This window comes from Leucoraja erinacea, chromosome 33 (assembly GCF_028641065.1).
Source record: "Leucoraja erinacea ecotype New England chromosome 33, Leri_hhj_1, whole genome shotgun sequence".
Classification (NCBI taxonomy): Eukaryota; Metazoa; Chordata; class Chondrichthyes; order Rajiformes; family Rajidae; genus Leucoraja; species Leucoraja erinaceus.
In genome coordinates this window covers 175600-199584 of record NC_073409.1, presented here as the reverse complement: position 1 = coordinate 199584, position 23985 = coordinate 175600, and the positions used below count along the sequence as shown (strand labels likewise).

General features: G+C 49.3%; 1 protein-coding gene across 2 annotated transcripts in view; it reads left to right on the top strand.

Moving 5' to 3' along the window:
- The first annotated feature begins 439 nt into the window (after nt 1–439).
- The window catches only part of lrrk1 (leucine-rich repeat kinase 1), a 51583-nt gene continuing 28037 nt past the window's right edge, over nt 440–23985 (top strand). The window contains exons 1-11 of one of the 2 annotated variants that reach the window (XM_055660978.1): nt 440–677; nt 4868–5018; nt 13256–13425; nt 14459–14630; nt 15686–15859; nt 16268–16434; nt 16631–16857; nt 17334–17461; nt 18174–18337; nt 22028–22165; nt 23524–23636. In XM_055660978.1, the coding sequence (XP_055516953.1) occupies nt 4961–5018; nt 13256–13425; nt 14459–14630; nt 15686–15859; nt 16268–16434; nt 16631–16857; nt 17334–17461; nt 18174–18337; nt 22028–22165; nt 23524–23636 (1511 nt within the window). In that variant the 5' untranslated portion in view covers nt 440–677; nt 4868–4960. Of the gene's footprint in view, nt 678–3198; nt 4166–4867; nt 5019–13255; nt 13426–14458; nt 14631–15685; nt 15860–16267; nt 16435–16630; nt 16858–17333; nt 17462–18173; nt 18338–22027; nt 22166–23523; nt 23637–23985 lie in introns of those variants that run through there. The other variant, XM_055660979.1, reaches the window with a different exon arrangement.

Below are 23985 nucleotides of genomic sequence, written 5' to 3'. Positions count from 1 at the left end.
CCTGCTCTCCATCCCCACCCTCTGTGTACAGTCTCACATACAACTATTCAGATGGGTCTCCAACCGAAACGTCACCCATTCCTTCTCTCCACAGATACTGCCTGACCTACTGAGTTACTCCAGCACTCTGTGTTTGTCCATGACTATTCATCCTCACCTCAGGTGCTGACTGTGTGGAGTTGTGAACATTCTCCCTGAGACCAGGTGGGTTCCTCCTAGTGCTCAGGTTTCCCGCCACGTGTGGGTCAGATGGCGACAGTAAATGATGTCACGTACAGGCTGGCGGGCAAGTGTGGGGGTGGGGCAAGAAGTTAGAGCTGGTCCCGCCGTCACAGGACATCACCCTCGACACGGCACAGTTACACAGTAGGCGCTGAACAAGCCCGGGACTGACCCATCACTAGCCCGGGACTGACCCCACTAGCCCGGGTCTGACCCAACACTAGCCCGGGACTGACCCAACACTAGCCCGGGACTGACCCAACACTAGCCCGGGTCTGACCCAACACTAGCCCGGGACTGACTGTGGCTAGTCCGGGTTAGTCGAGTGCTGGGCCAGGGTGGTCGGGATCTGTATGTGGGTGGGTCCGGGACTGATCTGGAATTAGTGCGGGTGACCCGCCGTCTCCACTTCCTCATTCCGCAGCTTCACTCTGGCTCCGGCGGCCGCTCCTCGGGTAAGCGGGTCCTGGGGGGACGGGGACCGGGGCGGGGTGGGGGGTCGGTGATGGGTCGGGGACGGGACGGGACGGGACGGGACGGTGATGGGTCGGGGCCGGACGGGGGAGACGCTGCGACCGCCGCCCGTCCACTCCCGCTCCCGCTCCCGCTCGGGTGAAGATGTGCCGGCGCTGCCCACATCTGGCGAGAACCGCGCCAAACGCACACAACATCTGCACACATCTGCCCACAGCTGGGGGAGACCCGCACACATCTGCACACATCTGCCTCGCGTTGATCCAGCGGTTCCACGGGTTATTGGGCATCGGGTTGTGATTTGAATCGAAGGCCTTTTGGCGGCGGTTTGAGGAACTCGCAGTTGCTCGTGTGTTGAAAGCAGCTGGGGGAGGGGCCACATCTGGGGGGAGGGGCCACGTCTGGGGGGGGGGGGCAACATCTGGGGGGGGAGGGGACACATCTGGGGGGAGGGTGCCACATCTGGGGGGGAGGGTGCCACATCTGGGGGGGAGGGTGCCACATCTGGGGGGGGGGTGCGACATCTGGGGGGGGGGAGGGAGGGGGGGACAACATCTGGGGGGGAGGGGCCACATCTGGGGGGGAGGTGCCACATCTGGGGGGAGGGTGCCACATCTGGGGGGGGGGTGCGACATCTGGGGGGAGGGGGTGCCACATCTGGGGGAGGGGGGGCCACATCTGGGGGGGAGGGGCCACATCTGGGGGAGGGGGCGACATCTGGGGGAGGGGGCGACATCTGGGGGGAGGGGCCACATCTGGGGGGGAGGGTGCCACATCTGGGGGGAGGGCACAGTTGGGGTCGAAGGTAGGTTGCAGCCAACAGCCTACAACATATAGTGAATGTTTGAAATATGAAGCAAGCAGAATAAGCCAGGCTGTGGAGGTAGAAGGGTCCTGACCCAAAACGTCACCCATCATGTTCCCCAGGAATAGTCAAAGGTGCTTTAATATCATGAGGTATGGTGAAATTATTTCTTAGTTCAGTAAATTATTACTGTTTACCTGACAGTGCTGTCAATGCTGCCTGACCCGCTGAGTTACTCCAGCATTTTGTGTCTTTGCTCATCAAATATTTTATTACAATCAGGACATTGCTGCTTTTACTAAGACAGTCCATTAAGTGTTAGAATTACTTGTCACCAAAGGCAGCCAGTATCATCAGTGACCCTGACCATCCCCAACCACACTTTCATCTCACGCCTGCTATTGTGTGTGGGTAGGGTTTGTGAACTCCAGCTTCAGGGACAGCTTCTTCCCAACAACCACCAGGCTCTTAAACACTATTAATGCCGACTAAACTATGAACCAGGGACTTGGGGTGTTTGTTCTGCATTCATTTTGTTTTTTAATTTATTGAACTCTTTTTGCGAGTTGTGTGTTTATAGCCCTGTTGCGCTGATGCAAGGAAGGATTTCATTGTTCTGTTTCCATTACATGACAATTAAATACTCTTGACTCTCCCTTGAAATCAAAACAAAACACAAAGTGACAGGTGTGGCCAGGTGTGTGAATTGGGAAAGTGTAGACAACCTTTGATCAGAACTGTAAAAAGCTGGAGATATAAAGGCTTTGATCAGCACAAAATAGGCCAACAACAGAAGGACATCTGTGATGAGAATAATTGCATGAAAACAAAGATGATGGTGCAAAAGCCAGTGATTTGTGTAGATGCATGAGAAGGATTTGGCAGTGGTTGACCAGTCTTCTACTTATCGCCTTGTTTACCTGCCCTTGACAAGGTGCAGTGGGTCTGGGGAAAGTGTCTCACAGCACAGGTGGGGATTACAGGATGAAACCGAGTGTTGATATATCCAGGCAAGTGGAAACTACTCCACACCTTCCTGATATTCCTCGTAGACAGTTGCATGGCAGTGAGGAGGAGCCACGTGGCCTTTATCTGCTGTTGTAGCCACTGATGACCCCAATGGTAATGAAGGTGATAGACCATCACATTTCATCGGTCATTGGCTGCATTCTTCTTGAAGAAATAGCTGGACATTTTTGTTACTTAGTTGCTAATGAGTTGTCTGTACCTAAACATTGACCGAGCCTTGCTGCATGTATGAAGAGCAATGAATGGAATTAAGCATTGTGCAGTCATTAACAATCATCCCTGCTTCTGGTAGTATGAAGAAAGTTGTTTCTGAGGCATCTTCAAAGATGCAGCTACAAGACATAGGTCTGGAGTAGCAGACAGCAAATTAACAGCAGAGTCACTAGGCCTGAAGAAAGGTTTCGACCCAAATCTATTCCTTTTCTCCAGATATGCTGCCTGACCTGTTACTCCAGCAATTTTTGTCTATCTTTGGTGTAAACCAGCATCTGCAGTTGCTTCCCACACTGTTAGCATTTACTGGTTGAACATTGGGAGTAGTGATTTTAGTTTAGTTTACTTTAGAGATACTGCACAAAAACAAGCCCTTCAGCCCACCAGCCAGTGATCCCCACACATTAACACCATCCCATGCACTACGGACAATTTACATTTATACCAAGCCGAAGATCTCGGTGAAAACCCACGCAGGTCACGGGGAGAACGTACAAACTCCGTACAAAGACCACCAGTACTCGGGATGGAACTCGGGTCTCTGGCGCTGTAAATGCTGTAAGGCAGCAACTCTACTGCTGCGCCACCATGCCACCCACTATTGTTTTTTTAAATGCCAGATTACAAAGATTACAAAATGCCTAATGGAAAGATGAGGCAACATTCCTCACTCGTACATTGAGATGCATTTGTACACTGGGAGTGAATTAAAATAACAAGATCAGGTGGTGGTTCTGGACGTGAGCAGATGCATAGTAAAACAGATGAGACAGCGCAGTGAGAGATATACCAATGGTTTCAGCTGCATGCAGCAGTGTTTAGAGATCTGAGTGACCAGTGATCAGTACTCTGGGATCAGGGAGAGACTGCAGGAGGAAAGCTGCTGATGGTGATTTAAGAAACAGTTGGACAGGTACATGGATAGGACATGTTTGGAGCGATATGGACCAACGTGGGCAGGTTGGACTAGCTGGAACATGTTGGCTGGTGTGGGCAAGTTGGTCCCAAGGGCCAGTTCCCACATGTGTCACTCTATAACTCTATGGTAAGCACAGGAAAGTCACCGTTTCACAGAGAAGGACACAGTGCTGGAATAACTCAGTCGGTCAAGCAGATCACTGGATAGGTGACAATTCGGGTCGAGACCCTTCAGACTGATTGCAGGAGGAGCGCAAAAGAGAGCTGGAAGAGAGGAGGGGCAGGACAGAACATGGCCATTGTTTCTCAGACTATTTCCTGCTGTCCTGCAATCAGTCAGAAGAAGGGTCCCGACCCAAAACATCACCTAACCATGTTCTCCACAGATGCTGCCTGACCCGCTGAGTTACTCCAACACTTTGTGTCTTTCTAAGGTGACCAGGCATCTGCAGTTCCTTGCTATTACACCATTACACAGAGCATCAGTTCCTTTGGGAGGCTGAGGTGGGTCTGAAGGGTTTGTCTGCTGTGAATGTTCAGCATTTATCACCTTTCACATTCCCCAACTGGCTGTGTTTTGTCTCATGTCGAGGTTTAATGCTGTGTGCTCCATGTTTTGTCTTTAACAATGAGTGACAACATCACTGCAGGAAGAGGGAGCCAGGTCTGGCCATCTCTCTGTCAGACAGATCAGTGTATTCCCTACCCCACTCTCTCTCTCTGCTCCTCCAAACTATACTCCACCTAACTCCCTCTGGAAAGCCCTCACTTTCACCCCCCCCCTCCCCCTCCCCCTCCCCATAGCAGTAAGTTCCAGATCATAACTTCCTTTCCCTTTTTACAAAACATCTTCTCACGCTGCCTCTGTGCTTTGCCATCCCCTTTCACAATGTTGTTTCTATTTATAAATCTGCACAATGTTGTCCACTCTATCGAATCTCATCACCACTGGAAGAAGAGTATCTCTAACTCCTGCAGTCTAACCTTGCACTCGTTCCCGGAACCACTCTAGTGAATATTTCCTGCACCCTCTTCAGGGCCTGTAATTAGTGTGGAGAGTAGGATGCATTACTTCACTCCCGGCCTACTTGGCTTAATAAAACATTTACAAGGCTGAAGGTTATTTGGTCCATTGCTTCTGCTGATCAAGAAACATAAATTTCTTTTTAAATAACCTGCAAAACTAAGTAGCATTTGTTTTTTTAGCAAAGAGAAGATTATCGGAATAACACAGAGTTGGTGATGAACTGAGGAGCCAGTGGTTTAACCTGCGAGGTTTGTGGAGTAGCAACCACCAAGATGTATTGGGATGTCAGCCATGAAGACACAGCTGAGGACAGCATGCCACAGGAAACTGGTAATGTGCTGACTGCTTGAATATAAAGAATGTGATGCCAGTTAATAAATTAACCATTGAATATTTGCATTATTATCAGATTTGGTTAATCGTGGAATAAGAGTTTCATTTGGATCATTTGGCTTCAACCCTGTCCCTGCCCCCAAACCTCAGTGTTGCCCTCCCTGGGTTGCCCTTGCCCATCATCACCGTCAATTAAACCAATAACCTCCACACATGGCCATCAGTTGAAGTAAGAACATGGTCGATAGAAGGCTCAGTTGAAGAGTGGAGGGGCAAAGTTATTGGTGGTTGGTTTGTTTCTTGGGCATGGAGCACCATTCTGAGTGGGCCAGAGGATCTCTGCACTGTGTCATTGACCGAGATGTTGAATTGGGTACAGATTGATTGAAATGCTGTTCGGGTCTGAATTGCAGTAGAGTCTAGAGTTATAGACCTCCATGCTTTGCACAGAATAGAATATTCCTCGTCTATTTTCTTTTAGCAAAGTGATGTGCTGTCTTAGCTTGGGAATGGATGGGTGAGGGGAGGGGGAGATGCAGGAGATTCAAGGGACTTGGAACAGAAAGGCTGGCTGCTCTTGTAGACCTGCCCGTTTAATGCAAGTGTGGCAACGTGGTAAATGTATCAGCTGGCAAGCAGTGGTAAATGTATCAGCTGGAGCAGTGTATCGTGGTGGAGCAGTGTATCGGGCTGGAGCAGTGTATCGGGCTGGAGCAGTGTATCGGGCTGGAGCAGTGTATCGGGCTGGAGCAGTGTATCGGTCTGGAGCAGTGTATCGGTCTGGAGCAGTGTATCGGTTAGAGCAGTGTATCGCGCTGGAGCAGTGTATCGGGCTGGAGCAGTGTATCGGTCTGGAGCAGTGTAGCTGTATCGGGAGCAGTGTATCGGGCTGGATGTATCGGCTGGAGCAGTGTATCGGGCTGGAGCAGTGTATCGGTTAGAGCAGTGTATCGGGCTGGAGCAGTGTATCAGGCTGGAGCAGTGTATCGGGCTGGAGCAGTGTATCGGGCTGGAGCAGTGTATCGGGCTGGAGCAGTGTATCGGGCTGGTATCGGTGTATCGGTTAGAGTGTATCGGGCTGGAGCAGTGTATCGGGCTGGAGCAGTGTATCGGGCTGGAGCAGTGTATCGGGCTGGAGCAGTGTATCGGGCTGGAGCAGTGTATCGGGCTGGAGCAGTGTATCGGTTGGAGCAGTGTATCGGGCTGGAGCAGTGTATCGGGCTGGAGCAGTGTATCGGGCTGGAGCAGTGTATCGGGCTGGAGCAGTGTATCGGGCTGGAGCAGTGTTTCGGGCTGGAGCAGCTTCAGTGAATAGGTCAAAAAGTAAGAGAAGTCTGTATCCCGCAAGCTTCCTCCCCTGGACTATCTGGTGCCCAGATTACTGAGACCAAGAGGCCTCTTCACAGACTGTAACATCTCCTGAGTTTGTAACTAATATAACAGCAAAACATGAACGTTTCAGAATAATTTGTTTTATTAATATTGAAATTCAAGTTTTACAGATAAGGGCTCCGGGAACATTGAAGTCAGTGGTTAATGTGACACAAAGCTGCTTCAGTTTCAATGCAGAAGATGTGAGCTAATGATGTGGTAATGTCCTGTGGTTTATGCACCACCGTTCTTTCACTTTAGCTTGGGCTTTCCCTACCAAAACTAACTTCCCATTCCCTCTCGGTGTTTACATGACAACACCGTACCTTTAGCAGCTTCCTTCAGGGCATCATTTTGGCCCCATCATCCTACCCCACCGTTCAATATGAACATGGTTGCTCAACCATTGTTAAACCATATCCCTGCACAAACATTCTTTGTACATTAACCCAATCATCCCTGGGGTCATTCTTGTAAACCACCTCTGTACCCTGTCCAATACCAATACATCCTTCCTCACAGGTGCGAGGCCCAATGTCCACGCCAACATCCATGGCGACTAGGTGGGCAGTCTGCTCTAGTCCCTTGTGCCTGGGTTTGGCCATAATCTCTCTCCACCCATCCTAATGTGAGGCTACGTGTGATAACAGAGAGGTTATCCACTAGAGGAGATGACCTCACTATGAAGAGGGGTCCCAAACACAATCATAATCTGTCCCTTTCCTGCACTGATGTTGCCTGGTGACCTGCTGATGTTCCTGCAGCTTTATGTTCTGCTGCTGGAGAGGAGGTGTCTCCGCTTATCCACAGAATGCTGTATTATGAGTATTATCCACTCCTGAGACCATACAAGATGCAGTGTTGTACATGATCAGTAGTAAACAGGTCATGGAATGGGCAATAGGAATAGTGAAATGTTGTGCGGAATGGTTAGAAATGATATATAACTTATGGAAAGTAGAGAGAGGGACAGTGCCAGGATGTCAACATTACATTTGAAGATGGCGAGCGTGATCATGTGAGCGGCGTTGAGAATGGTGTGTGTTTCCGTGACATCACCACCGCCTGTACCATGCGATGTTTATCTGTTCACTGCCCGTTCATGCAGAGAAACAGAGCATGAAATTATAAAGGGAGCAGAGCCCAGCCTAAGCTGGTCTAACTGGATTATTGGAATCTACAGCTCGGGCTAAACCATTCCCATTTATATTACTATGTCTCAAGTTGCGCCATCACCAGCAAACCTGCTTTAGAGTCCAGTCTTGACCATCTTGCAGGAAACCTGCTGTCGACTGCACAAATCTAGCAGCCACACACGGCAATGCAGCCACACAACATGGGAAATAGGGCAGAAAGTGTTGGAGTAACTCAGCGGGTCAGGCAGCATCTGTGGAGAACATGGATAGGTGACGTTTCACAGAGTGCTGGAGTAACTCAGCGGGTCAGGCAGCATCTCTGGAGAACATGGATAGGTGACGTTTCACAGAGTGCTGGAGTAACTCAGCGGGTCAGGCAGCATCTGTGGAGAACATGGATAGGTGACATTACACAGAGTGCTGGAGTAACTCAGCGGGTCAGGCAGCATCTCTGGAGAACATGGATAGGTGACGTTTCAGGTCAGGACTGATCTTCAAACTCTAGCAGTCTGATGAAGGGTCCCAATGTAAAATATTGCCTATCCATGTTCTCCACAGATGCTGCCTGTCCCGCTGAGTTACTCCAGCATTCTGTGAAACGTCACCTATCCATGTTCTCCACAGATGCTGCCTGACCCGCTGAGTTACTCCAGCACTTTGTGGTCTATGCAAGATTCCAGCATCTGCAGTTCCTTGTGTGTAATGGTCATAGAGAAAAGAGCATCCACTCTGTGTGACCTGACCTCTGTACAACTCTACTACAAACTGTGGGTCTGACCCCATGTGTCCCAGTAACACTTTCCTCAAACTATAATGGCAGTGCTCTGTAAATCACCCCCATGTGATGAAAATGAAATGGATGAACACATTGGGATCAACGTACTATCTAACTGGCCTGTTGATCTCCTTATGTTAGAACATAGAATGATTACAATAGGTGCAGAAGCAGGCTATTCGGCCCTTCGAGCCAGTACCTACACACCTGTGGCCTCGGGTTGCTGATGCTGGAACTAGTTTCACTTTACTTCATCTTCCACTCCCATTCGAGTTCCGTGTCGCTGCGAATTAGGGGAAAGCAGGGAAATCTTGGAACGTATTTTTGGTAAAACTGGCACAATCGGATCGAATGACATTTGGAAAACAATGGGTCAACAAAAATGCTGGAGAAACTCAGAGGGTGAGGCAGCATTTATGAAGCGAAGGAATAGGCGATGTTTCAGGTCGAAACCCTTCTTCAGACACAAATGGTCTTTTCCAACACTAAGAATAAACATGACTAAACTTTGAGGAGGAAAGCCGTGACTAAAGTTAGAATTAGTCTCCAAAATACTTCAAAACTAATTTTCAGTCAAAAACACCGTTCTCATGGAAATCCCAGGCAGAAAATGCTATCTCTGAACATAATGTGTTTTACCAATTATTGTGCGTCTTTTAAAAAAGTCTATTTGAGTTTGTTAGTCAATGATCAGTATTGAAAGGGGAAGTTGTAATGAGGAAGTGACAGGCGAGTGTGATCTGGTGCTAAACAACAGTGTGTGTGAGAGACAGGGGCTTCCACTTTGAATGGCCAGGCTGGCTAGTCCATCTGGGATGTGGGCAGTAGCTGACCGGTCTGTGGCCAGTGGCCCTGGGCAGGCTGATTACTGCGGCCACAGCCCTGGACTTCCACCTGTCGTCCAGTGTGGTTAGGAAGGTGTTGCAGAGTTTGTCACTGAGTGGCAGTAGAGGCGTGATGCTGGGGACAGGTGCACATGTCCCACCCTGAATGAAACGCAAATAACTGCAGACGTACGAAAACTGAAATAATAACAGAAAAGTGTGCCGGAAATACTCAGCAACTTAGAGAGTACGTGGACAATCATCAGCTTTGTCCACCACCCCCACAGGAGCTCCCTGGTGGTCCCTTGCAGTGACTCAAACCATGACCCCTGACCCAGGGCCCCATGACCCCTGACCCTGGGCCCCCCTTGCCCCGCCCTGCCCCCCTCCTTGTTCTTGCTCTGCCCTGGACTCTGGAATTGCTCTGTATTAGGAAAGCTTTCAACATTTGCATTGTCCAGCCTTTCCTGACCTTCCCTGAGTATCAGCTCACCTGCTCACATGCTTCACAACCAATCCCAGCTTCCTGTTGCTGCTTGCTTCACTTCCTGAACCTCCTGCACGATTACTGTCTGCTGTGGCCAGTGGGGCCAGTGTGGTGGGGCCAGTGGGGCCAGTGCGCTGTGGCCAGTGGGGACCAGTGGGGACAGTGTGGTGGGGCCAGTGGGGACAGTGTGGTGGGGCCAGTGGGGACAGTGTGGTGGGGCCAGTGGGGCCAGTGTGGTGGGGCCAGTGGGGCCAGTGCGCTGTGGCCAGTGGGGACAGCGTGGTGGGGCCAGTGTGCTGTGGCCCGTGGGGCCAGTGTGGTGGGGCCAGTGGGGCCAGTGTGGTGGGGACAGTGTGGTGGGGCCAGTGGGGCCCGCTAGGTGGGGCCTGTGGGGCCGGTGTGGTGGGGCCAGTGGGGCCAGTGGGGACAGTGTGGTGGGGCCAGTGTGACAGTCCACACTGCCTTTGCTCAGCACGCCTGCTGCATCTCCGTTCTAGATCATTCTCCACTGCTCAGTACTGAGTGTATTAGAATGCAGTGAGAGAGCAGCCTTGTCTCTCCCTGTGGCTGGGGCAAGTAAGAACCGGCCGTGACCATCCACAACCGGTCCTGACCTGTCCACAGCTCCTCAGTTGCACCAACTGCCCGTGTAAACCCAGGACTTGTATAACATTCCCAAATGCATCAGAGACCACACTACTCCTTTGGTACTACACGGCACCCTGCAGCACACCTTCACTGCCACACACCAGTGTAAGTCGTGTCTACCTGCTCCACTCCGTCACTCAGCCCAGAAGCAGAATCCTCTGACCCTGATGCTCAGGGCAAGTATCTGAGCCTGGGCTGATGTGAACAGAGATGGTGAAATAATGAAAACAGGACTCACATGCGATCATCCACTTGAATGATGTCATGGTGTCATTCTATATTTTTGATTTGATGACATGCTTTGGCGAAATGAGTGGGGGAAGATTATTGGTGCTCAGGGAACAAGCAGTCAAACACTCTCCAAACAGAGATATCCAGCTCAGCTTATGCAGAGGTAAAGCACAAAGTGCTGGGGTAACTCAACGGGCCAGGTAGCATTTCTGGGGGGAATGACGTTTCAGGTTGGGACCCTTCTTCAGACCCTGGTCTAAGTGTGTTGTCTGACAATATCCAGGTGCCAGCTCGGCTGCTGCAGTCTGTCTCTGCTGGTAATTGTAATCTCTGTATCAATTTCCAAAGCAATTGATTCTGCTGAGGGTTATGATGGGAGTGGTTGCTAGAGATGGTCTGAGGGAAGACTGATTAACTGCAGTGTTGCTGCTCCACCCAGTGCCCTTCACTGTCCACAGCCACAGACCCAGAGATGGGACACTAGCGCTGGGAAAACACCAACATCTCCAGACAAAGCAGCCTTGTGGTGAGCCAGGGGGCCGGGACTCGGCGAGTGGCGTGAGGGGGAAGCTCAGACTGTATCCGATCTCCAGCGTCACGCTGAGAATCCAACCGGAATACTTGGGAAAGATCGCCATGGATATTGTAGACTTTGGCTGGTAATCTGCATTGTTAATGGGGATGTAATGGGCATGCACTGAATCACTGCTGTGACAAGGTCAGTCTTTACAGAAGCCTTAAGTCGTCTCAGTAAGAGAACACAAATATAATCAGAGACATGTTGAAGTAGAACAAGATAATGACAGAAATCTGAATGGAATCTATTATTCTGAGAGCTCACACTTTAGCACCATTTGGTTTACTGTTTGTTTAAAGTTTCTTTCATGTTATTTCGCCACCACTGGCAGTGTGAATTTTGAACTGTTCTGGAGTTTGCCCTGAATTGTATAAATATGCGGCCGTTATTAGGGACTGAGGAATGGTGGTGGGAGTGAGTGTCATAGTCGTGCAAGTGTTGTATAGCAGGCTCTCTCTCTCTCTCTCTCTCTCTCTCTCTCTCTCTGTGGCATTGGGTGAATGGATGAATGATTAATGAACAGTATTGTTGGCTGTGCTGATGGAGCTGTGCCATGCTCAGCTCAAAGACTCTGTGCCTCCAGAAGGAACATTCCCAGCAAGTGCCCGACGTCAGACCACACTTGCATGGGAATAAACCCATCTGAAACATAACATATAGAAGGGTTTCGCTGAGGTACGTGACCTAAATGTGGGACCAGTCTACTCTTTAATCTCATTCTCAAATTTATAATCAGTGGCAGGGATTTGTAACAGTTACAGTAACAAAGTTAAAGGAAACCGCGACAAGATAGTTTTGTACTAAAAATAACAAACACTACAGTCGCTGACAAATCTGAAATGACAGACAAATGCTGGGAAGACTTGTTTCAGAAGGGAAATCCTTTGTCCAAGCTGTCACCTCTCTCCCTGTCCATAGATGTTGCCAATCCAATGGTTTTAGTCTTGTAGACGCTGTCTGTCTGTGTCTGTAATTAACCCAACCTCCAGCGAGAAATATAATTGAGTTAATAGTTCTGATTCATTGGTGTAAACACTGTCATTAATAGTCACAGTGCAGAAGGTAACGAGGACTTCCAGTCCAGTGGGGGTGGACAGGGGTGGACAGGAGTGGACAGGGGTGGACAGGGGTGAGAAGGTGAGAAGGTGATGTTTGGGATGTTCTGTATGTGTTTGATTTCTGCATGCTTCTATTGAAGCCACTCTGTATGTTCATTGCCCTTACGGTTAGGGTTAGAGCTAGGCTGCATTTTGACTGACCATTGGTCAGGGTGAGAGTGACCATTGTTTTAGTGAGGAAGAATTGCAGGTGATTATTTTCCTATTTCCTGTAGATTTCCCCATCGCTGTTATTGGGAGTGAGGAGCAGGTTTATGGTGAAGGAGGTGGAGAAATCCCCAGTTTGGCATCTGTCTGCATCAGGGTTAGGTCTATGGAGGGCCCATTGCCTAGGATCACGCGTTTCAACTCACTTGGTAGCAGACTTAGACTGAGGACATATAAAGAGGTTTTACATATGGTGATGGTGTCTCTGAGGAGCCTTCCTCCACATGGGGGAGGTGGATGAGATGTGAATTCCACCAAGATTTGGAGCTTCAGCAAAAAAACAATAACATTTAAATCATTTGGACAGGAATATGGATACGAAAGGTTTAGAGGGATGTTGGCAAAATGCAGGCAGGTGGATCTAGTGTAGATGGGGCACCTTGGTTGGCCAAATGCAGGCAGGTGGATCTAGTGTAGATGGGGCACCTTGGTCGGCCAAATGCAGGCAGGTGGATCTAGTCCAGATGGGGCACCTTGGGTCGGCATGGTCAAAGTGGGCCAAATGGCCAGTTTCCGTGCTGTACCACATGATCGCACTGTGCACCAGTTGGACCAATGGTTGCAGGCCACGGGATCGCACTGTGCACCAGTTGGACCAATGGTTGCAGGCCACGGGATCGCACTGTGCACCAGGTGGCATGAGACTGCTGTCAGAACGTGGAGAATGTGGGGACAATATCTGGAGGTCACTGCCAATGCACTGCGACTAATCGTGCTAGAATCCCATGCTGGTTTGTTCCGTTTGTAGCTCCACACCTCGTAACTCTGAGAACCATTGGTTTGTACATCATTGGGTAATTACAGCCACTGCTATCACTCCGTGACTGCATGAGGGATCTGATCTATGTCTTTGTTCACAGGGACTGCCGATGAGGCTATGGGAAGCAAGCAGTCGGGGCTGGAGAGCCCAGCCTTCGAGCAGTGCTCAACCCTACAGAGTGTACAGGCAGCTTACAGTGCAGGCGAGGTGGAGCAGGCTCAACATCTCGCCCGCTTGTTGTGTGAGGAAGCTGGCAGCAGTGAAGAGAAGGTAAGAATGTCACAGCACCTGGTCCCCAGTGGAGAAGGCATGGATATTAATGATGGGCCGAACGGCCTGTTTCTGCTCCTATTACATCTGAACATGAAGTAGGTGAGTGGAAGATGAAGCATGGACCTGCTGCTCGTAGACTAACAGGAAGCTTCTTCCACTCCTTGCCACAGCTGGACGACCTTCCCCAAATATCTCGTCCCCTTCCATGTGCAGTCATGGCTGGGATGAGCTGGGAGATTCCTCCCTAGGGTGATGTGGAAGTTAATGATGCCTGCTGTCCTGGTCATCACTTTACAGGAAGGCTATGGGGGGCCCATGGTCAGTCAATACGAGGGGGGGCCTAGTACTATGGGGGCTTTGGAGAGGGTGCAGCAGAGCAGGACTGTGGAGTTGGAGTCGCTTGTGTCGGGTATCGATGTGTTGGGAGGTGCTCTTGGACGTTGTCTCAATCACAGAGATTTAGTTATGAAAGATTTGACAGAGTTGCGTTGTTTACTCTAGAGCATCGGAGGCTAAGAGACAACCTGGTAGAAGTATCTAAAACTAAGGGAAGCATAGTCAGGCTTTACTCAGAGTAGAAACGTCAAATGCTAGAGGGGGGAAGTTTAAGGGAGATGATGTGAGTGTTGATGTGAGGGGAAGTTGATGGAGATACAGGGAGAATGAATAATGTGCATTTGATAGTCAGTGCAACCTCTGGGCCGAAGGGCCTGTACCTTGCTCTGTGACTGTGTGGACAGATCGCTAGGAAGGGCCTTAGTACAAGGCTGCCTCTTAGACAGCTGTTTAACCAAAGTGTTGGTGTGGTTTTTCCAGACAATTAATTTTGAGAAGTTGCACAATTCTCCGTAAACGTATTCCTCCATGTGTGGTTGCAAAGAGCAGGACTGGAGGAAGGACGTGAAACACAAGGAGTGAGCAGATGGACAGGAAACAGCATGAAGCTGAAGGTTTCAGACACGAGTCCAGGAGGGGAGAGGCTGGAAATGCACCAGTCTGTGGGGCTCACTCTGGCCACCTCTCTCCACAGTCTCAGCTCCTCACCTTTGCTGCCTCCCATGGAGATGCCGAGACAGTTCGGTTCCTGGTCCAGGACGTGCAGGTGGGATTGTCCAAGGAGCCCAGTCACGAAAACCCCATCATCATTGCCACACATCAGGGTCACGAGGAGGTCGTCAAAGTCTTCTTGGATTCGATGCCAGGTAACTTTCATATTGTGCCATTATTAGACCGGCAAGAGCAGGAATTCCTGGCCTGTTTAATTAACGCAGCCCTCAGTGTCACCAACACAGCCCTGTGTATCACTAACACAGCCCTGTGTATCACTAACACAGCCCTCAGTGTCACTAACACAGCCCTCAGTGTCACCAACACAGCCCTCAGTGTCACTAACACAGCCCTCAGTGTCACCAACACAGCCCTGTGTATCACTAACACAGCCCTGTGTATCACCAACACAGCCCTGTGTATCACCAACACAGCCCTGTGTATCACTAACACAGCCCTCAGTGTCACTAACACAGCCCTCAGTGTCACTAACACAGCCCTCAGTGTCACCAACACAGCCCTGTGTATCACCAACACAGCCCTGTGTATCACCAACACAGCCCTGTGTATCACTAACACAGCCCTCAGTGTCACTAACACAGCCCTGTGTGTCACTAACACAGCCCTGTGTATCACTAACACAGCCCTGTGTATCACTAACACAGCCCTCAGTCTCACTAACACAGCCCTCTATCACTTGCTGTGCAGTGAACAGGTTGGAACCCTCTATTCTCTATGATCCATTCCCTCTCACCTTGTTCTATGAACCAGTCTCTCTGACGGTCTCTGCCTCTGACCACTCTCTGGTCTCAGACTGCTCGCTGTCGCTGACCGCTCCCTGTGTCTGACAATGTGCTCCCTGTCTCATGGATATTAACATGTTAATTGTCACGGACTTTATCATGCCTGCATCTTTGTACTCTCTAACTGCATTGGTGTGTGTTGCTCCAGCTGTGTTCTCTAACTGCAATGGTGTGTGTTGTTCCAGCTGTGTTCTCTAACTGCATTGGTGTGTGTTGTTCCAGCTGTGTTCTCTAACTGCATTGGTGTGTGTTGTTCCAGCTGTGTTCTCTAACTGCATTGGTGTGTGTTGCTCCAGCTGTGTTCTCTAACTGCAATGGTGTGTGTTGTTCCAGCTGTGTTCTCTAACTGCATTGGTGTGTGTTGTTCCAGCTGTGTTCTCTAACTGCATTGGTGTGTGTTGTTCCAGGTGCATGCATGGACCTGCTGAGCTGCATGTTGGCAGCAGCCTGCCGGCAAGGTCACATGTCACTGGTGCAGCTACTGGTGGTGGAGTACAAGGTGGAGGTGGACAGCTGTGGGATGAGGACCCAGAACCACCCTGTCATCATGGGGCAGCCTCTGTACGCAGCGATGCAGGCAGGTATGTGGCCTGCCCCGTCTGTGTTGTCTATGTGCCTATGTTACTGACCTGTTCCACACCATACGTGGAGACCACAATGCACTCGACTGGATCTTGGCATCAACATGTATTTCAGGTTTCCAGCAACTCCATTGTTTTATCTCAATAGTTTTTATTTTTCAGTGAAATATCTTCCTCCAGAACTGTCTCTCGCTGCGTGTTTCCTGCTGTAGTTCTGTCCCTTTGTTCAGGGATGTTTTTGCTCGTCATCTTCCAGCTGTGGGAACCATGAGCAATATGCACCGTGCTGGAGGTACGCAGCAGGTCAGGCAGCATCTGTGGAGGGAATGGGCAGATGGCATTTCAGGTGGGGAATCATATGGTTTCTGAATCGTTGTGGTTTTAGTGGAATGTTTATTTTTGTTGCAGGGAATGAAGAGATTGCTGCCTTCCTCCTGGAGAATGGAGCGCACTTCACCTCATATGTACTGATGGACCATCCACAGCTCAGCAAGCAACTGCTCAGGACCCGGTTTACAGAACCCAGCCCGTGTGAAGAGACGTACACTCACACAGTGGCACAGCCCCTCACTATGGTAACTGGCAGCAAAGTACTACACTAACTAGTAACTAACTGGCAGCAAAGTACTACACTAACTAGTAACTAACTGGCTGCAAAGTACTACACTAACTATTAACTAACTGGTAGCAGTAGTTACTGTTTGATCCAAATCCCTCTAAACCTTCCCTTTCCATGTTGTTGAGGCTCTGATAGTTGCTTTTGAATTGCAGGGCCAGTCACTGAAGTGGTCTCGCCTGAAGCTGCCTTGGTTGGATCTGGATTGGTTCATAGACGTGTCTACTCAAGTAACAGAGCTCGATCTGTCTAGGAACAACCTCACTCTCCTCCCTTCCATCATTCCTTGGGGGTTAGTGCATCTCAGAAAGCTCAATGTGTCTGCAAACCAGCTGAAGGAATTGCCGAATACCATCTCATCAGAAGAGATCCTCTGTACAGGGTGAGTGAAGAACAGGTCCATCCCTGAGTACAGGGCCGTGCTCTAAGCTGCAGAGTGTTGGAGCAGCTAACTGGCAGCAAAGTTGGAGGAAGCAGGTCGATGGTTGCAAATACCAGGCATCTTCAATGAAACAGGAAAGGCTGAAACATACCCTGATGGCAGTGTCTGGTCAAGCTGCATCAGAGATCTGGGTTCAATCCTGGCATTGGGTGCTGTCTTTGTGGAGTTGGCATGTTCTCCCTGTGACGACATGGGTTTCCTTTGGGTACCCTCCCACATCCCAAAGACATTAATTGGTTAATTGGTTAAGTTAATTGGCTTCTATAAATTGCCCCTAGTGTGTAGAGAGTGGATGAGAAAGTGGGATAATATAGAATTAGTGTGAATGTGTGATCGCTGGTCGATGCAGACCCAGTGGGCCGAAGGGCCTGTTTCCGTGCTGTTTCTCTAAACTAAAGTAACACATGCCCTTTCAGAATTCTGGAGATGGACGTATCACGGAACCAGCTGACCTCTCTACCCACAGGCATCTTGCATCTCCCAAAGCTGCAGAAACTCAAAGCCTCCAACAACCTACTTGACCGGTTATTTGATGAAGAGAAAGGTAGTGCACTCGTCAATGGGTAAAATCCACAGCTCAATCTGTTGCAAATTTCTACCCTGTACGACTGGTTGTGTAACCGTTGATTAGACAGACCGTCACGGGCAGAGCAATGGTCAACGTGTTGGTCAAGCCCCAGGGTTATGTTCCTTCCTTCCTCTGCCCCACCCAGGCTCTCTTACCTCCCTTTATCTGAAGAAGGGTCTCGACCCACAACGTCACACATTCCTTCTCTCCAGAGATGCTGCCTGTCCAGCTGAGTTACTCCAGCATTTTGTGTCCATCTTCCCTTTAACCAAATACTCCTAGCGGCCAGTTTCATTCCCCTCCCCCACCTGGCACCATTCATCCATCACCCACATACTAACCTACTGGCTCTCCTATCCCTCCCCCAATTGGATCCATCTGCCTGTTATCCCTTCCTCACTTTCCTCACCTATCAGATTCCAGCATCTGCTGCCCCTTGTGTCTCCACTTATCATGTCCCTCTCTGCCCCCCCCCCATCGATCAGGTACAGATTTAAATCACTAGTGGTGGACAGGAATGTCTTTGATTCATGTGACTGGTCATGGCAATATTCATCTGTTCTGATTGGATAGATGAGTGTTGGGCTCCTGTATGATTGGTCAGGTAAAGGTGTGACTAGTATGGTGGGTCAGGTAAAGGTGTGTCTCAGGTGTGGGTCAGGTAAATGTTCGATTCCTCTGCCCCCAGCGACGAACTGGATTGGATTACGAAAGCTGAGCGAGATTGATGTGTCTGACAACAGATTGGAGATCTTGCCAACGTCCTTGCTCCATTGCTTCAAGACCCTCAGCTGCCTCATTGCTGCTGGGAATGTACTCAGATGTTTTCCTGAACCTTGGGCCTGTGGTTTGGTAAGTACGTGCGGTTTATACACAATGATTACATTGCTGAAGCAAGAGGCCGATGGATATCTGAAATAAAAACAGAAGGATCTGAAGTCGAGGCTTGACGTTGCCTGTTCCACTGGCGATTGTTGCATCTCGGCACTGGATAGGTTTTATAACAGATTTATAAACAGTGCCATGTGGAAGATATTCACTTTAATATGGACAATTCCATCTGAAGAAAGCAGGTGGAGTTGCTGCCTCACAGCGCCAGAGACTCTGGTTCAATCCGACCCCAGGTGCTGTCTGCGTGGAGTTTGCACTTTCTCCCTGTGACCATGTTAGTCTCCTCCGGGTGCTCTGGTTTCCTCCCACATCCCAAAGACGTGTGGATTTGTAGGTTAATTGTCCCTCTGTAAATTGCCCCCTAGTGTGTAGGGAGTGGATGTGAATGTGAGGTTATGTGATTAATGATCGCCATAGACTCAGTGGGCCAAAGGATGTGATTCCACGCTGTATCTCTAAACTAAACTAAATGAGTACTCTTTAATTGTGTTGCAATGATAGTCATAGACTTGCTTACTGCATGAAGTTGTGAAAATGTGTTTTGCGTGTTTGTAATCAATGTAGATAAACACGGGATCCTGGCTGCCTCTCAGCAACAACTGGCTGTGGAGAATGTAGACATTAGTGTCCAGTACATGATGGCTTCTCATCTACTGACATGGAAAGCTTTGGTTCATCACGTGAACCAGCTCTCAACACAACCTAACTATCCGATTGTCCTGGACGTTGGGCAAATTCACACCAATCAGGATGTCTTTGGTCAGGCAACATCTGTGGACTGAAGAAAGGTTCTGATCCAAATCATAATCTGTCCATTCCCTCCACAGATGCTGCCTGACCGCTGAGTTCCTCCAGCACTTTGCTCGAAATACGTTGAAGAAATAATATACTGTGGACAATAATGACCCAGTTAATATATTATACTTGGATTTCTGGGAGACATTTCTGATGATGTTACACGGAAGGCTGTTGTGAAGAATCTAAACTGGTGTAGGAGGTAGTGTATTGATTGGACTGGATAGATCAATGTGCTAGCTGGATGCGATAGAGGAAACTCCACACAGTCATAGAATCATATAGCATGGACACAGGCCCTTCAGCCCAACTTGTCCATGCTGACCCCGATGATAGTCTCACCTGCCCGTATTTGGCCCATGTCAGTCTAAATCTTTTCCATCCATGTACTTATCCAATGTATTAAATGATTAGGAAGGAACTGCAGATGCTGGTTTAAACCGAAGATAGACACAAAAGGCTGGAGTAACTCAGTGGGACAGACGACATCTCTGGAGAAAAGGAATAGGTGACGTTTCAGGTTGTGTCTGACGTCACCTATTCTATTTCTCCAGAGATACAGCTTGACCCGCTGGGAACTCCAGCTTTTTGTGTCTATTTCCTTTTAATTGTTATTCTAGTACCTGCCTCAACTCCCTCCTGTGGCAGCTTGTTCCGTATACCCAGGGGAACATGCTCCACAGACAGCAGCCAAGGTCAGGATACAACACCAATGGAAATTGTTGCCAGCATGAAGTTAGGTTGAGTTCTCCTTAATCCTGGTTTTTTGTTCTAACATTTATTTTACCAAACGACAGGAGCATTACGAATGGTATAAAAGGGCAGTGGTGAATCCTGAGGCAACAAGCAGTCAAACTTTGTCAAATACAAATGTCTTTCTCATATAGAGAGGGGTGGGGGGGGCACTCTGAGGTTTGTTAGAGACAAATTCTACCTGACTAACAACTGAATTATTGAGGAAGTAACAGATTAAGGTTTTAGTTTAGTTTAGAGACAAAGCATGGAATTAGGCCCTTTGGCCCTCCAAATCCACACTGACCATTGACCACACGTTCACACTCATTCTATGCTATCAGACGTTCTCATCCACTCCCTGCACACCAGGGGCAATTTACTGAGTGATTAACCCATCAACCCACATATCTTGGGATGTGGGTGGGAGGAAATCCACGCGGTCACAGGAAGAACGTGCAAACTCTGGCGCTGTGAGACAGCAGCTCTACCTGCTGCGCCATTGTGCCATGTCATTGTGTTAGCTGCATTGTGGTAGCACCTTACTAGAGTAGCGTAGTGGTGCAGCAGGTGGTCCTGATGCCACAGCTCCAGTAACTTGGGTTTAAACCCAACATCTGCTGCTGTCTGTATGGAGTTTGCATGTTCTCTCTGTGACTGTGTGAGTTATCTCCAGGCGCTCTGGTTTTCCCCCCACCTCCAAAGAATGTTCGGGGTTGACAAGTCAATTGGTTCGTGTAGATTTCCCCAGTCTGGAAACGGGTGGCAGTGTCTGGAGAACAAGATGGAAACATGCAAACTCCACACAGACTGCAGCCAAGCCAACAAGGGAGTAGTCAGGCTTGAAACAGTGGGGCTGTCTGTCTTAGGGCAGTTGGCAGAGAATGTGACAGGAATGTTGTACACAAAGTGCTGGAGTAACTCAGCAGGCCATGCAGCATTTGTTGGCACGTCTGATGTAAGTTCTAATGGTCTATTCCTGCTCCATTCTCCATTGTCTATGGCTTGGCAAAGAGGCAAAAACAACACTGTTCTCATTAGTCAGAAAGGCTGCAAAGCAGAGAAGATAAATTGAAAGTTTTACTGGAAGAACTGTGAGTAACACGAGAGAGTCGACCAAATGTTGGTTGAAGGTTCCGTCACGGCTTACCCACAAGGATGAGTTGTGTAATTGAAGGCTTGGGGATAGGTCCATGGAGTGGGACCATCTGAACGGCCTTGACCTCATATCCCAAATGGCTTTCAGTCTGGTACTGACTTTCCTTCTCCATTCCAAGGGGAACAGCTGATTTCTCTGATGAGCACAGAGTGCTGGAGTAACTCAGCGGGTCAGGCAGCATCTGTGGAGAACATGGATAGGTGACGTTTCACAGAGTGCTGGAGTAACTCAGTGGGTCAGGCAGCATCTGTGGAGAACATGGATAGGTGACGTTTCACAGAGTGCTGGAGTAACTCAGTGGGTCAGGCAGCATCTGTGGAGAACATGGATAGGTGACAGTTCAGGTTGGGAACTTTCTTCCGACTGGTGCCAACTCTATACGTCACCTATCAATGTTCTCCAGAGATGCTGCCTGACCTGTTGAGTTACTCCAGTACTTTGTGTCTTTTCTTTTGTAAACCAGCACCTGCAATACCATGTTTCTATTTTATAATTTGTATGGAGTTTGTACGTAACCCCTGTGAACACATGGGTTTTCTCCGGATGCTCCGGTTTCTTCCCACATTCCAAAGATGTGCAGGTTTGCAAGTTGAATGACTTCTGTAAATTGTCCCTAGTTTTCCAGGATGTGAAAGTGGGATTACATTGAACTAGTGTACGTGTGATCGACGGTTGGCATGGACTGGGTCGACGAAAGGGCCTGATTCCTCACAGTGCTCAAACTAAACTAAACTAAACAGAATGAATGCCTCTGATCCTATGGATTATTTGGAACAACCTTCTCTACTTCCTTGTCCCGTTCCCAATCCACCTGCTGTTTACTCCTGGCACCTTCTGGTTAATTGTTCTATTTTCTTGCCTTTGGCTGCACACAGTCCTGGGTCTCACTAAAACCACATTTCATTTCTATTTATCAACAGAGGTGATAATAAAGCCCAGCTAAAATACATATTCTTTTCTTCCAGAAATTCTGCAATGTTTCCAGAAATTCATTGGAATCTCTACCAAACAGCCTTTGTGTCTTCTGGAAGAACTATCTGAAGGAAGCAGATTTTTCCAACAATTTACTGAAGGAGTTACCATCAAACTTCTTTGAGCTTCAGGTATTTCTCAGAACTGTAGTATTTGACAGCCACACTCTAAATATGGATGAACTGGGAGCAGAACTTTTTATCAAAGTCCCCACCTACCTACCTGTTCAAATACAATATTCAACACAGAGGTTATGGGGAGAAGGCAGGAGAATGCGGTTAGGAGGGAGAGATAGATCAGCCACGATTGAATGGCGGAGTAGACTTGATGGGCCGACTGGCCTAATTCTGCTCCTATCACTTATGACCATATGAATAATGATATACAAGTATATAACTTTAATTGTCCTGCATCCCTGGAATGAAACAATGACATTCTCATTTGCCGGGGTTTTATGGGCACATTAATTAATTAATGCAACAACAAATAAATAAATATATATACAATAATCAATGATGCAATGAATCAGTAACACAAGGTTACCAGACTATAACAATACAAAATGCAACCTATAAAAAGCCAAGAGTAGTTTGCTGCTGAAGTTAGTTGTGTTCAACAGCCTGATGGTTGCTGTGAAGAAGCTGTTCTTGTAACCTGGAGGTCACGGTTGTCAATGCTTCAATTATTCTTTATTGTCATGTGTACCGAGGTACAGTGAATCGTTTGTGTTCTGCACACACCCGGGAGAATCATGCAGCACACCTGATGTAGCCAGCGCACCTGATGTAGCCAGCGCACCTGTGTAGGCAGCACACCTGATGTAGGCAGCGCACCTGATGTAGCCAGCGCACCTGATGTAGGCAGCACACCTGATGTAGGCAGCACACCTGATGTAGGCAGCGCACCTGATGTAGGCAGCGCACCTGATGTAGCCAGCGCACCTGATGTAGGCAGCTCACCTGATGTAGGCAGCGCACCTGATGTAGGCAGCGCACCTGATGTAGGCAGCGCACCTGATGTAGGCAGCGCACCTGATGTAGGCAGCGCACCTGATGTAGCCAGCGCACCTGATGTAGCCAGCGCACCTGATGTAGCCAGCACACCTGATGTAGCCAGCGCACCTGATGTAGCCAGCGCACCAATCGACATGTGTCTGGCGTCAACAGTTGTGTCCCACCAGGTGACATCACCCCCCTCTGGGCCCCACCCTCCCTTAGTTCTGGACACCCCCACCCCCGCCCCCCCTTCCCATCTGCAGTCATGGTTCAGGTCACTTGCCGTTGCAGTTCTCCTGCATGACAGTAGATGGAGCTCCAGTCCAGCCTGCACCAACACACCTGATGCCCCGTCTCCATGTCCAGCCCCTGAATCCATCCACACATCTGACATTGCCCTGCGTTGCTGATAGCAACCAGTGGATACTCTGACGTTAGTTTGAGCTGTGGTCTTGCATCTAAACAATCTCAGAGCTGTGTTTTATTTATACCAGGCACTGAATTCCCTAAAGCTCTCGGGCAATCAGTTGCAATCACTTCCCTCTGTGGACAGTTGGCAATGCTCCAGCCTCAGGTCACTCGATCTCTCTCGAAACCAGTTTGGAAAGTAAGTCTGTGGGTCAGTGGGGATTGGGTCAGTGGGGATTGGGTCAGTGGGGGCTGGGTCAGTGGGGGTTGGGTCAGTGGGGGATGGGTCAGTGGGGGGTCAGTGGGGATGGGTCAGTGGGGTCAGTGGGGGATGGGTCAGTGGGGGTTGGTCAGTGGGGGTTGGGTCAGTGGGGGTTGGGTCAGTGGGGGTTGGGTCAGTGGGGGATGGGTCAGTGGGGGTTGGGTCAGTGGGGGTTGGGTCAGTGGGGGGCTGGGTCAGTGGGGGATGGGTCAGTGGGGGATGGGTCAGTGGGGGATGGGGGATGGGTCAGTGGGGGTTGGGTCAGTGGGGGTTGGGTCAGTGGGGG